The 13,476-nt window shown below is 35.6% G+C and overlaps 1 protein-coding gene across 6 annotated transcripts in view; it reads right to left on the reverse strand.

Moving 5' to 3' along the window:
- Window positions 1–65: 65 nt before the first annotated feature.
- The window catches only part of LOC126855503 (neurogenic protein mastermind), a 141,716-nt gene continuing 128,305 nt past the window's right edge, over window positions 66–13,476 (reverse strand). For all 6 annotated transcript variants that reach the window (XM_050603208.1, XM_050603207.1, XM_050603210.1 and 3 more), the window contains 5 exons: window positions 11,894–12,244; window positions 9,552–9,741; window positions 8,558–8,872; window positions 7,953–8,207; window positions 66–7,644 (listed from right to left, as the gene is read on the reverse strand). In XM_050603208.1, coding sequence (XP_050459165.1) covers window positions 7,400–7,644; window positions 7,953–8,207; window positions 8,558–8,872; window positions 9,552–9,741; window positions 11,894–12,244 — 1,356 coding nt within the window. In that variant the 3' untranslated portion in view covers window positions 66–7,399. The remainder of the gene's footprint in view (window positions 7,645–7,952; window positions 8,208–8,557; window positions 8,873–9,551; window positions 9,742–11,893; window positions 12,245–13,476) is intronic.

Raw genomic sequence — 13,476 nt, forward strand, 5'->3', positions numbered from 1 at the left:
TATAACAGATAATGCTTAATTTTAGACATTTATATTTCTGAAAAGGAAAACAATAACATCAAATATTGCATATAAATTTGTTTATTATTATCTGTATAATATATTTGAAACAATATCATTCTACAACATTGCATAAAAATATACAAAGACATGAAAAAATGTCTTGACTCTCATTCGATAAAACATGTTTATGAATAATTGCCAATTACTCCATCGCTGTTATATATAACTGGAACCAAAATGATCCGATATGTCGATTGCATAATATGCAGTTTGATTTGTTTAATCGTAAAAATGTTGGACTGGAAGTCACAAAACAATTCATAAATATATTATAAACATTTTAAATTTAGCTACTAGCACAAATAGATCAATAAATTTTACTTAATATTTATAACCGATATGGGTTACAGATATATATCAAAACAAATATTATTTTGTAATATTGCTTGTAAACTTCCTTTAAAAACAAGTTTCTAATTTTTTCAAAAATTATTTAATTAGATATTATATAGTATAACCGTAAAAGTAAATTAAATTACATTCGTTTCTTATGCAATAAAAGAAAATTGTCCTGAAGAAATTTCATTCTTGGAATGCGTTGCATAAGAAGCGTAGATTTAATAATTAGAAGAAAAGAAACAATGACACACATCTAGGATGTATGCATCATAAACATGTTTAGAGAGTACGTAGGCCAGAAATAAAACTCGTTTTAAAACGTAAAAACTCGTTTCATCAACAAAGGATCCATTTCATGCGCGTGTTGTCGAATGAATTTCAAAAATCGGCGCATTCTCGTACGAACGCAATTACTATTTTCTTTTGAGATCATTGGCCGAAGAATAACAATGCTAATCATAATATTAATAATGACAATAGTAATAACTAATAATGTATAATGGTAATAATATATAATCATTGTATTATAATATAATAATATAATATAATAATATATAATCATATTACTTAATATAATAGTAATAAAAATAACTATCCATAAAAGTATCCTTTATTAGGAGAGATATACCTATAACTTATGTACATATTTTCCGTGCGTGTTAATCCTCACTTTCTGCTTTTTCTTTTTTTTAAATTACGTATCGTTACGATAATTTACTATTACTCGCCACGGTAGCAACATAAATAATAATGCAACACTATTATTTACAGATTCGCTTTCTCTCTTTCTCTCTCTCTCTCTCTCTCTCTTTCTCTTTCTCTCTTGCACCCTTTTCTTTCACTCGTTCTCTTTTATTTTCGTTCTCTTTCTTTTATTGCTGCCTCGCTCAATCGCGTGCGTTGTATGCGTATCTGACAAATCGCCCGATGATCAACGATGCCTCTCGATCGCAAACGCATATATTACGTCGTTTTATTAATCCTCCCTTGACAAAATTATAAAAAGATTCATTTATCTACTTGCCATATCGACAAGAATCAAATAGTGATCTAATAAATTTGGGAGGATTAAATCGATCAATGCTACCTATTCTTTTCGAGGAAGATGCGTTTTATATTCATTATTAACAATGAATATATAAGTTAAGCATTAACAATAAATATAAAACAATCATCACATAAAACACACATACCCATATACACGCACGCACGCACGCACGCACGCATACATACATACATACACACACACACACACACACACACACACACACACACACACACACACACACACACACACACACACACACACACACACACACACACACACACAATACATCGCCCTCGCATCGCGAAAGCGATTCGGCGAATGGAGTAACTCTCGATTGTACCTTCCGCGCGAAATCAACGCAATTTTTCGCAGTTTCCTCAGATATACATATACGAAGATAATTTTAGAATTTGAAGCACATGTCGGCTCTCTTCTACGCAATGACGAGTCAAAAGACGTCTCAATTCTCAGGGCGGCACCTCAGGTGCGATCCGTTTCGACGCTTTGAGAGCGATTCGCTGAATCAGGAAGAATTCGCGGAGAGAAACGTCTCTGTCATATTCGCCTCGTACACGTTCGAAGAGAACCGTCAGCGCGATCGTCGATCATCGCAATGAAAATGTCGTCAGGAAAACTGCCCGCTCGATCCATTCGCATCGTTCTCTCTCATATTATTACATACGTGTCTATCTAATCTTTTTTCTTTCTTATTTTGCATCTACGATATTTACAACGACAAAGAAAACGAAATCGATGCATCGTATGTCATCGTCGTGCTCTCTTCGTCGATATAATCACCCCCTCCCCCCTATAAACTTACTTAATTTTTTTTCTTCTTTTTTATAATGTATATGTATATATCAAAACCTTTTCGCGTAGAAATACTGATCCCACTAAATATCCCCCGTGTGGTGGTTAATTGATATCTAAATTTTTCGAGACCAACTATCTTAGAGCGTACAATTTTCTCTCGTTCAAGATTCTGTCTTCAACATTTCTTTTTTTTTTTTTTTTTTGCAAAAAAAGAAGACCGCGAGGGAAGGAAAGATTATGGAAAAACGTGTGAAAACATTGCTCCCGATGTTCAGAAAAAAGACGACTACGTCCAAAGTTATTATAAACTTTTCGTTCTCAGAATGCAAATACAGCATAATTTTGATATATCACCACGTTCGTCTAAATGCTCGTTATCGAGAATGAAGATTTCACGATATTGCGAGCATCCCTCGTATATATCGCCTCGCGCAGCGTTATATCGCGAAAAGTCAACGCACTAATTGATATAGCGTTTCACAATATATTTTCACGAGCGACTCGGTCATCATCATTGTCGGAGAATTGTTACGAGGAAACGTGCGATGTCGGCCAGTGGATCGTTGTTCTGCTTGCGCATTGGATCGATGAAAGCGCACCGTGCGAAACGACGAGTCGCGAATATGACCGGCTCAGAAATACGGCTGTACCAGGCAACTCTAAATGACGATGCTAATGATTTTCAGAAATATCCGCTGGAAATGATTTTTTGACGCATTTTGCCAAATCATTAAAATATTATAAACGGGAATCCAAAATGATATTTCCGAAGCACGTAATATAATTAAACGCAGAATGAGGTGAGACATAGACGTGATCTCATGGACGTGAAAAATAATGAAACTCGTTTCAGGATGACAATGAAATACGTTTCAAGACGTTTTCGCGCGTCTCGGAGCCGTGGGGATGAGAATAACAGCGGGGTGCGAGCGTTGTAAATCGAACGAGGTCGTCACGCGGACCAACCCTTATCACGATCGTAATTTCATGAAGAGCCGCGGAACGACGAATTGACATTTTCAGGGTGCGCGATTCTCGCATACCCTTCACTATTTCCTTTTCCCCCTTCTCCCTCCCACTGACATCGTCGCCGCCGCCGCCGCCGCCCTTGTAATCCTTATCCCTCATCGTGGCGGCGGTTCCTATCCCCTTGCTCCCATTCTCAGTCGGCTCGTTTCCTCTCCCTCACGGTGATATTGATCCTCCTGCCGCGAGGCCCACCCACGAGCAGCAACGTTAGGCTGCTACTCGACCTAGTATGGGATCATAACACAGATCGAAACGCAAAAGGTAGCCGGTCGTCGTTGGAAGATATTCAAGTTATGAAAAAAAAAAGAAAATATATACAATAATATATTATATATATTTAAACGCGCGGATTATATTTCTTTTTAACCAATTTAATAACCAAGAATTTTCGTTGGACTACACAATACATTAGTATTATTAATAAGATGATTTTTCATTAGAAATGTTTATATCTAAGTAAAGAGATATTTTTGTAGGAAATCAAAGCGCGCTTTTAATAACAATTTAACATGAAATTTATTCTATATACGAAATGCCATATATGAATATTTATTATATGTTTCTTTTATAAATATTTATAAATAATACGAATATATACGTGTTCCAATCATAATTATTCTCCAGAAATTAATATGGCGCATTAATATCAAAATTTCTCAATGATGCACGACTCCTATTTATGCGTATGTGCATATAAATCCCGTACAGTCTTTGAGAAAATCCTTACACCGTATGTTAATCTAACTCGATAACAAATCAATTTTTTAGGCACTGCTATTAATTTATGTCAGAAAAGAGAGAGAGACAACGATCCACTGTGACAATCGACATCAAGCATTTTTTTCTCTTGGTTGGTCCCTGATGCTCTTTTTTCTATAACAATGCGCAATTTCGCCTTTCTGCCTTTTTCCCCCCTTCTTCGTTTGTGCGAAAAGTACAACATGATAAACAACCATTAATATATTAGTGGTGATTTTTGTCAATCTTCCTATTTTAAAGATAATTAGAATTAGAGCATTATTTTTTCCTTCCCAATCCTTTGTTTTTTATTATTTTTTTAAGATTATATTGATGTGGCCCCAATATTTTATAAAACAATAGAATCTCCTGCCTAAATGAGAAAATTAAAAGAATTATTATTATTATATCTTGATCCACTTGGCGCGAGACTTGTCATTAATTTTTAGCGATGAGTCGTGACAATAAAATCCAATCAAAAGTCTTCGCGTACACTTTCGACAGACAATCAACAATTTTTTTACATATATGTATATGTTGTATCCACACATAAAAAAAAATTATGGACACACAAAACGCACATACTTGATTGTGTATGTTTGTTGAAAATGTATATGAAAACTTCCGATTAGATTTTATTCGTAGTTGTTAAAAATTAAACCCCGCACCAAATAATATAATATAATATAATAATAATAATAATAATAATAATAATAATAATAATAATAATAATAATAATAATAATAATAATAGTAATCGAGGCAAAGAAAATTAAGGCGGCGTATTAATTTCTTGATGGTAATCATGATTGGGGCATATATTTGTATTATTTATAAATATCTATAAAAGAAACATCATATAAAAAGTAGCCATTTTGAATAAATACGGACATATAGAATAAATTCCATGTTAAATCGTTTTTAATAATAAAAGCATTGAATTCCTACAAAAATATTAAGATCATAACAAAATAGTATAAAAAAAAGGACGATAAGAGAGAAAACGAAAGGATGAGAAAGAACAGAGGTGTTCTTCTAACTTTCAATATTTTAAAAATAGAAAGATTGACTAAAATCATCAGTATTATATTGATCCTTGTTTATCATTTTGTACGTTTTGCACAAGCAAAGGAAAGAAAGACAGTAAGTCTTCGTGCACGCTTTCGGCGAACAATCGAGGATGTGCTTTTTGCGATACGTATGTATGTATATACATGTATGCATGTATGTGTGTGATGTGTATATACACATATATGCATACATACATTCAAGCATGGGATTCAATATATCTTTGCTTCTCTTATAATACAATATTAATAGTTCTTTCTATCTGGAGCTTTTTGCCTTTAAAAATGATACTTTTGATTAGACAAACCACAGATCGCTATCCTTTTTTTATTTATGGAATGTATCGCTATTTGGAAGATTAGTCGCAGATTCCTTTTCTTTCTAATAGCATTGAATTATATTATAACGTTATTAACAATTCTGCATATAATTTGCAGCAATTTAAAATTTGAAATAAAGCATAAGATTTTGATGAATAAAAGAAAATAAAAAAATTTCCCGTTAAAACGTATATATTAATGCAATATTTTTTAAAGGAAAATCTTGTACACAGATTTTGAAAAATAAAAAATATTCAAAACTTTAAGATCGCATAGTTTAGTCAAGTAAATAAGAAACTTATAATATTTATATAGTATATGTACTTATATATAAAATAATAGTGATTATACGATGATAGTTACATGATGTTGTAACGAATATACCATTAACGAGAAATTTGAAGAAACATAGTAGAAAACGACAAAAATGAATGTATTAATACATATAGAGCACATTTGCCAATCGATAAATATATTTATTATATTTTAATCCCAAATGTGTTATATCACATTATATCCAAATTGCAAATAATCGTGGTGAAGTAGAAAGTAAATATACACAACGGTACGCTTCAATATATAATTCGTTCCACGCAAAGTTCCGAAAAATTATTGTTTTTGAGAAAATACGAATAGTTATCGCATCAAAAACAATCAATTGAAATTCGTGCTTCAAATCATTTGCAGAATTATTAATAATGTCACAATATTAATAATGTCACAATGTTACAAGAAAGAAAAGAAATCTGCAACTAATCTTTCTTCCATTTGTATTTCCATTTGCATCGCCATATTATCATCATCGTTATTGATATTCTCTGTCATTTCATCATAATAATGATCTATTATAAGTTTCTTATTTTTAAATACTCGGCTAAGCTGTACGATTTTATATAACGTTTCAAATTTCTTTAGTTTTTACTATTTATGTACAATAAAGATTTCTTTTTTTGAAGATATTGCATTAATGTTAGCAATGCGATTCAGCAAGAAATTTTTTTTTTATTTTTTATTGTATCGACAGGCTGGCGCAAGGTAACCAATTTTGCGGTCGAATACGTTCAACCAAGTAAACTCTAATCGTATCAATATCTCTATTTAATTGCGCGGATTTCGACGTGAAAGATCAAGGGAGAGAAGAATCGTCTTGTGGAATGCCCGTCGAAGTCACCGCAAGTGTCGTCGACGCGAGCACTCGAGAAAATTTATCGATCGTTCTCGGTATAGCCATAGGCGAACTTGAAAAAATAGGAATCGCGGGTTCTTGCGTTTTTCTCCAAGCACGCAATTGTTGCTAAATAAGAAAACGAGAGATATAGAACGATTTCCACGTATCTCTTGATATCCCACGCATTATATCTCCGTTGAATTAACTTCCTCGCCTCCCTCGGCGGTTATTATTACAAAATTAAATTTTACTAAAATGTGATTGCCTAGAAGAATAAGTCGGTGACCACGAAAAAACGGCGACCGAGAATGCACCACGACCGGTTGTGGAACGTTGTCGCACCGGTAGGTGGTAACTGTCATTCAGTCATCAAGTAACAAACGAGTTTGCAATAAACGATATCACGTGTGTCACCAACTTGTGCCCATTCCTTCATCGCGAGGTCGGAAGTCAGCAAATTTTTCTATTACAAAGATATTATTTATACATCATACTTCACAAAACTCACATGTTTGATTGAATTAAATACGCCTTAGATTGTTTCTTTTTAATTCAGAATTAAATTTTTGTATGTTTAAGAAAAATATAATAAATAAAAGTCTTTGACTTTTAATATGCACACAAAAAATCGACTTTGTAATATAGTAAGGGCAAGTATGGTGGGAGACAAATCAATACGCGGACAGACAAAGTAAAATTTGTAGATATCGTCGCACCAAATATATATTTTATACTTGATGTATGATTGCGTCCCATTGTAATAAATCGACATATTGGCTGACATACCGACCACACAGCAGACGTAATGATCTCATTACAGAATATCGAGATTAAAACCGGCCGTAGAATCGAGAGAATTAAGCAATTCTTGAGCGCTGAAATTTGACGTGTCTCCTGTAGGAAGATTTTCCAGGAATTCGAGGCTAAAGTCAGCGGCCGCCACGGACGGATCCGTAGTAGCGGTAGGCGGTGGCGGTTGAGGGTGTTGCTGCGGTGGCGGCAAACTCCGCACTCCCGGGCTACCCGCGCCGTATTGCTGATGCGGATGCAACGGAGAACCTAAGTATATTCAAAATTCATTTATTATTATTTATCTCAAAACTGTTGAATAAAAAACCACACTTGAAAGAGAAATGATATTCTAATATTACTTCGTTTCTCGCATAAAAATATTTTTTTCTAATAAATTTTTTTCCCAATTAAACGTTAATATTCATGGTACAAATATCGAGAGCAAATAATTTTATGTAAGATTTTATTTAATATATCGAATTAAAAATTAAGATTCTATTTAATATATATATATAGGATTAAAAATTAAAATCGTATTTAAACATAATTTTTTTATTATTTTGTGGAGTACTTACCAGTTCCAGTAACGTTTACCGAATTAACGGAAGCTGTCTGTGACATCTGCATCTGCAATGACATTTGGTTGTTGTTTTGCTGCATGGCCAGCGTTTGTTGTTGATGTTGTTGCGACAACAATTGTTGCATCTGCGTGCTGTTAGCCATTCCCGAGCCGGCTATATTACCGTTTTGTGAACGGATTAACTGCTGATGCTGCATCTGCGCCGCGGTCATTTGCATTGAGCTGCCTGCGCCACCCATGCCAAAGCCACCTATGAAAAATCATACGATTATATAAAATCCTGTATGTCAATTTTGTGTAAATAACTTTTACGAACAATAATAAATTCATCCAGTCGAAACGAGTTCAATTTTTCGTGAAATTTTCCGAATATAATTTGCATTTATACGTTTGTATGTAATCCGTCTATTTAAAAAAATAAATAGAATATAATGTAAAAATAAATAAAATGTATTTTCCAATAAAAAAAAACAAGAATATTATTTTAAAAAATTAAATGACCAAATAAAAATAGAAATTTACCTCGTAACTAATATCGCGATCGTTCTTTCCTTTCGAATGCGATTATAATATCGGTGATTAAAAGAGTCATATTCTCACCTTGGTGACCTTGCTGATTGAATTGCGATCGCATTTGCGCTTGAAAGCCCTGTTGCTGTTGCTGCATTAGAACGTGTCGTCCCCATTCCTGTTGAGGGCCACGACCCGCGATGCTGTTCCCAAGGCCGTCTGGAGGGCCGACGCTAACGTTGGGCGGCCGTTGATTGTTAGTTCTCGGATAGCCTAGCCGTTGGTGCATTTGATGCATACCGCCGATAGCGGCCATCCCGCCACCACTCATGTACATATTACCACCGGCCGCGTGTAACGCCTGCTGTTGCTGTTGTTGCGCCATTTGTGGCCTCATCATCGGACCTGCGAAAAACATATCGCGTATCAGAATGTAAGAAGCTGTCATAGCTGTTCAACATTCTTGTCTTTTTTTTCTGTAATAAGATTTTAAATTACTCGTACATTTATATTGTGATCAGAAAAGATAATTATTTATAATAATTAAGACTTCTGTGTGTCCGTAAATAATTTCGCAAAATTGCATCAACTAAATTAGAGAGGAGAGTATGCAGTAAAGATTTGCAGATTTTTGCTCGAATAGAATCTCGAGAAACCGGCGTCGACCCGATCGATAGGAGTCTTGTAGAGGCCAGGGTATATAAGGATAGTTTCGACTCCCTCTCTCCCCCTCTTCATCTCCCTTCCCCTTTCCCTCTTCTTCTCTTCACCATCTAGCCTGGAGCGAATCCAGCAGGACGTCAGCATCGCGTTCACGCTCGGTCGAATTCTTTCCGCGCTAATATTCAATACGCAATTCATGCCAAAATATCGAATAAAGGTAGATATATTAAAATATATGAAATATTTATTTATCGCAAGTAATAAAAATTATTATCGCAAAATTTATTTTTGTTCGACCGTTTAATTGAACGCGGACGGCGGCTCTTACATACTTATGGGTGTTTAATTATAAGTGAAGGAACAATTAATACGTTGAATGAATTGATGAGACTAAATAATATTTTTTTTTTTTCGAACTTACCTGACGGTGGCATAGGTTGTTGCGTAACTCTACGCATGGGTCCGGCATTCGCGAACCTCGCTTGCTGACCCATTCCGATACTAGCATGCATCATCTGTGCTTGGGCCGCAGCCTTGTATTCGGGCGGTGGCGGCCTTACGACAGCTCCCATTCCGCCTGCCATGTGCTGCTGTTGCTGCTGTTGTATCACCTATAAAAATAAAAATACACATCATAATTAAAAATATAAATGAATATAAATATAAAAGATATCTTATATTATAATGGATGAAAATAATATCTGAAAGAGAATGTATATTAATAGAAAGAGAACAATTTAATGCAAAAAATAAAATTATTTTATCTGAATTGCACGTAAAATGTTACAGTAGGGATGTCTATTCATCTAAATGACGTCCTCTACATATTTCTTTGCATTTCTAAATTCAAGAAAAAGATCTTTAAATTTCTAATGATTTAAACATGTAACATATAAATGATGAGTCTTCAAAAGTTATTTATGGAAAATTATTTATGTATATATATATATATATATATATATATATATATATATATATATATGACAAAATAAATGTAATTTAATAAGTATTTTGTAAGATGCAAAAATAAGTATAAAAATGTAAGAAAACTGTGTGTAGTTCTCTCTTTTAAAACAAACTTTTAACGCTTCCTTAATTCATCTCTCTCTCGTATATTTTTCGTAATTATTAATCAATTAGAACAATATACGTGCGAGAGTATGTGTGGATCAAAATGACCGTATCACACGTATTAATATTAATCGAGTTCACGTGAATATTTCCGGATAAGATCATTAAGCTGATTTAGAGCATTTTAGTTAATGTAACGCTCTCTCGCCCGAAGCTATCCTTGGAAGAGCGAATGACTAACCAATTGCGCGAAATGTACAATTAGTAACTGGAGCACGATGTTGTCTTCGCTACCTCAGCATTATCAAGATAATCCAGTCGCGCGCTGCGACTGAGTCATCTGCCCAATAGACGATTCGTTGCGAGATCTAGGCGAGTGCGATTGCGTGCGACTCGCCAGGAGTAGCTTTCGTGTACGTGATGCCATATAATTTTACTTTGACATCCCGACTACGCACGTTTAATAGCGCGACAACGATTCCGTGAGAACAAAGGGAAGGAATCAACCTGCGATGAATACAGAAAAAGGAAATAAGATATAATAAGAAATTTAATGTAAATCAATTTAAAATTTTGATTAATTTTTATAAACTTGATCCTGGATATGTACCTTGATTACAAGAAGAAGTCGATTAAAAAAAGATTTTTACCATGGAAAATTAAAAAAGCTAAAAGTCGCTCTATCAAATTCTCTTTAAGGAAAAATCGTATTAAATCTCGCTTAAAAATTCCAGAATGAAAGAGAAAAAAATACAGAGATGAACTCTGTACACGTGCAAAGATCGACGCGGATTTATTACAAATTGTTTATTCAATATATCCTCTATTTAACGCGAGCGGTTGTATAAGAGAGACGTATATGTATATTACGCAATTTAATCAATTGATTAAAAGGCGGAAAGCCATCGGGTAGATAAAAATATATATATATATATATATCGACGACACTTAATCTCGCGTGAAGCGCGAGTAATCGCCGAGGACGCTAATTCACCGATATATCCCCGCATTTTCATCTCGATCAGCAACGAACTCCTCGCACGGAAACTCCGGCAAAAACTTTTTGTCCATTGTTCCCCGGCCGTGTTTCTCCGGTCTCTGAGAAAGCATTCCGCGCTATTTGTCCTATTTGTGTCTGCTTCTTTCGACGCGACAGGACGCAGAAGTTGCAAAAGACCTAGTAGCGGTACCTGTTGCATACGAACGTCGCGGAACCCTCTCTCCTCTTTTTCTCTTTCTCTCTCGCTTGAGTTTAATGTCTTAGATAATGTGCCATCGGAGGTATCGTGAGCATTTATAGTTATTATATATACTTACATAGACAATCGTCACGGTGCAAGTTTCGCGTTTATCGATATAACGATTCTTAATAACAATTCTCGAACGAGTTTCAAGTTTCTTAAGTACGAACGAAATGAGATGAGAGTGCGAAAATCCAGAAGGAAAACAATTGCATAAAAATGTATATATAACATACGTGACAATTCAACAAAAACTGAATATTGACACCATTACCAAGAATGACATATTTAATTTAATCATCAGTATTCATAAACAAAGTCATTTATGTCAATGGTGAATATTTGCAAAACTGACAACACAGTTTTGAAAACTCACATCGAGGTATATATGTTTAAAATATGTGAAACATCCTCGCACAAACTTATCAATCCAAGAATGAGCAAAATTTACCTGTTGCGCGCGCATCAGTTGCTGCTGTTGCTGAAGAAGCTTCGCGTGCTGATGCTGATCGACCTGGGCTGGTGATACCTGCTGCGGATGACCTCGCGTTCCCGGACCACCAGCCCCAGGTTGCGGGACCCCACCAGCGGCCGCAGCCGCGGCCGCTCTCTGCCTCAGACTCTGCTGGGTGAAGTTGATGGTCTGCGACTGCGAGACCGAACAGTAGGTGTCGGTCTGGTTGGCCGAAGGCCCGCCCTGATTCTGCGTCTGTTGTTGATTGAAGTACATACCCTGCTGCGCCGCGACAGACACGACCGGCTTCAGGTCGCCCGTAAGCTGCATATGTTGGCCGGCCGACACCTGCAAATAAAATTGAAGATTTATAGTTCACAGCTCTTTGTAGATTGCGAGGACGAGAGACTGATAAAAATCTCCCGCTCGGAGATAACATGCGTTTCAGACGTAAGGATATACTTGCATCAAGCTCGCTATAATTTTGTCGAACTTAAATGTTTATATCACAATAATAAAAAAAAATGATATATAGAAATTTCTTATCGCACAAGAGTCGTTCATTAATTTTATTTATCATAAATTGTTTATTCTTCCATAAAAAAAAAATACTTTAATTATTAATAAAAGTGTAGAAAGAAAAATTTGTAAAATCTTTCAAACAGTAACTTCTCGTAAGCGTGATATGGATTCGGTATACAAATAAAATTAATAAACGTCGCATATTTTAAGATATACATATTTTATTGCAACTAATATACAAGTGCCACATGCGACACAGCTGGCAAAATATAACTGGTATTTAAACGCGGAAAGTTTTCTCAAGTGCAATCTTCTTACGATGTGGTAACTCGTTAATTGCACACACGTGGAATGCGTGTGAAAAGGTAGAAATATTTTAAGGCTTATAAAATGCTACACAACTGCACGCTCATTCTGATCCAGTAACCATCTTGCTATAAATAAAAAAACGCGATTGCCACTCAAATTGCTGGTAATGATACGGGATGGCTACCGTTCTTTTATATTTTATTATCGCGCGACGAAAGAAAAACGGAGAATAAGCCCCGAATCATGTTCCGCGAATGACCCTTCGACCCTGCCCGCCGGCTGTCGAACCCTCGTAATCTAGTTGCGACTTTGTATCTCGATAACACAGACGCGCACAATTCCAGTCTCCCGAGCCTCCGCGAGACTCTAAGCACGCCACCAAATTGCGTGTCGTACCGGATCGTCGCTCCTGTGTTTTTATCGGTGAATTACAGGTTTCGTCGTTGGTCGACTATCGAGTTTGCGGCAGAACGAGGGTGCGCACAATCCGCGCCCCGTCTGAGAAAAAAAGGATTCGCTTCTCTCGAGTGCGAGCGAGGCGATAATCTAGAATCGCGCGATTGCTATCTGAATTCGCTCTCCCGAAACGCGAATGATGCTGACAGACGCTTATGCAAATGCACAGGTGTGGAGTCGCCTCCTCTGTTGATGACCGCTTAGTCTACCAAAATGTAGAGATATATGACGTGTACATAAGTATGTAATTAGCGTATACCTGTGTGTACCATGTCCGTAGACGCGTTATATAT

This window comes from Cataglyphis hispanica, chromosome 16, assembly GCF_021464435.1.
Source record: "Cataglyphis hispanica isolate Lineage 1 chromosome 16, ULB_Chis1_1.0, whole genome shotgun sequence".
In the NCBI taxonomy this organism is placed as follows: Eukaryota; Metazoa; Arthropoda; class Insecta; order Hymenoptera; family Formicidae; genus Cataglyphis; species Cataglyphis hispanica.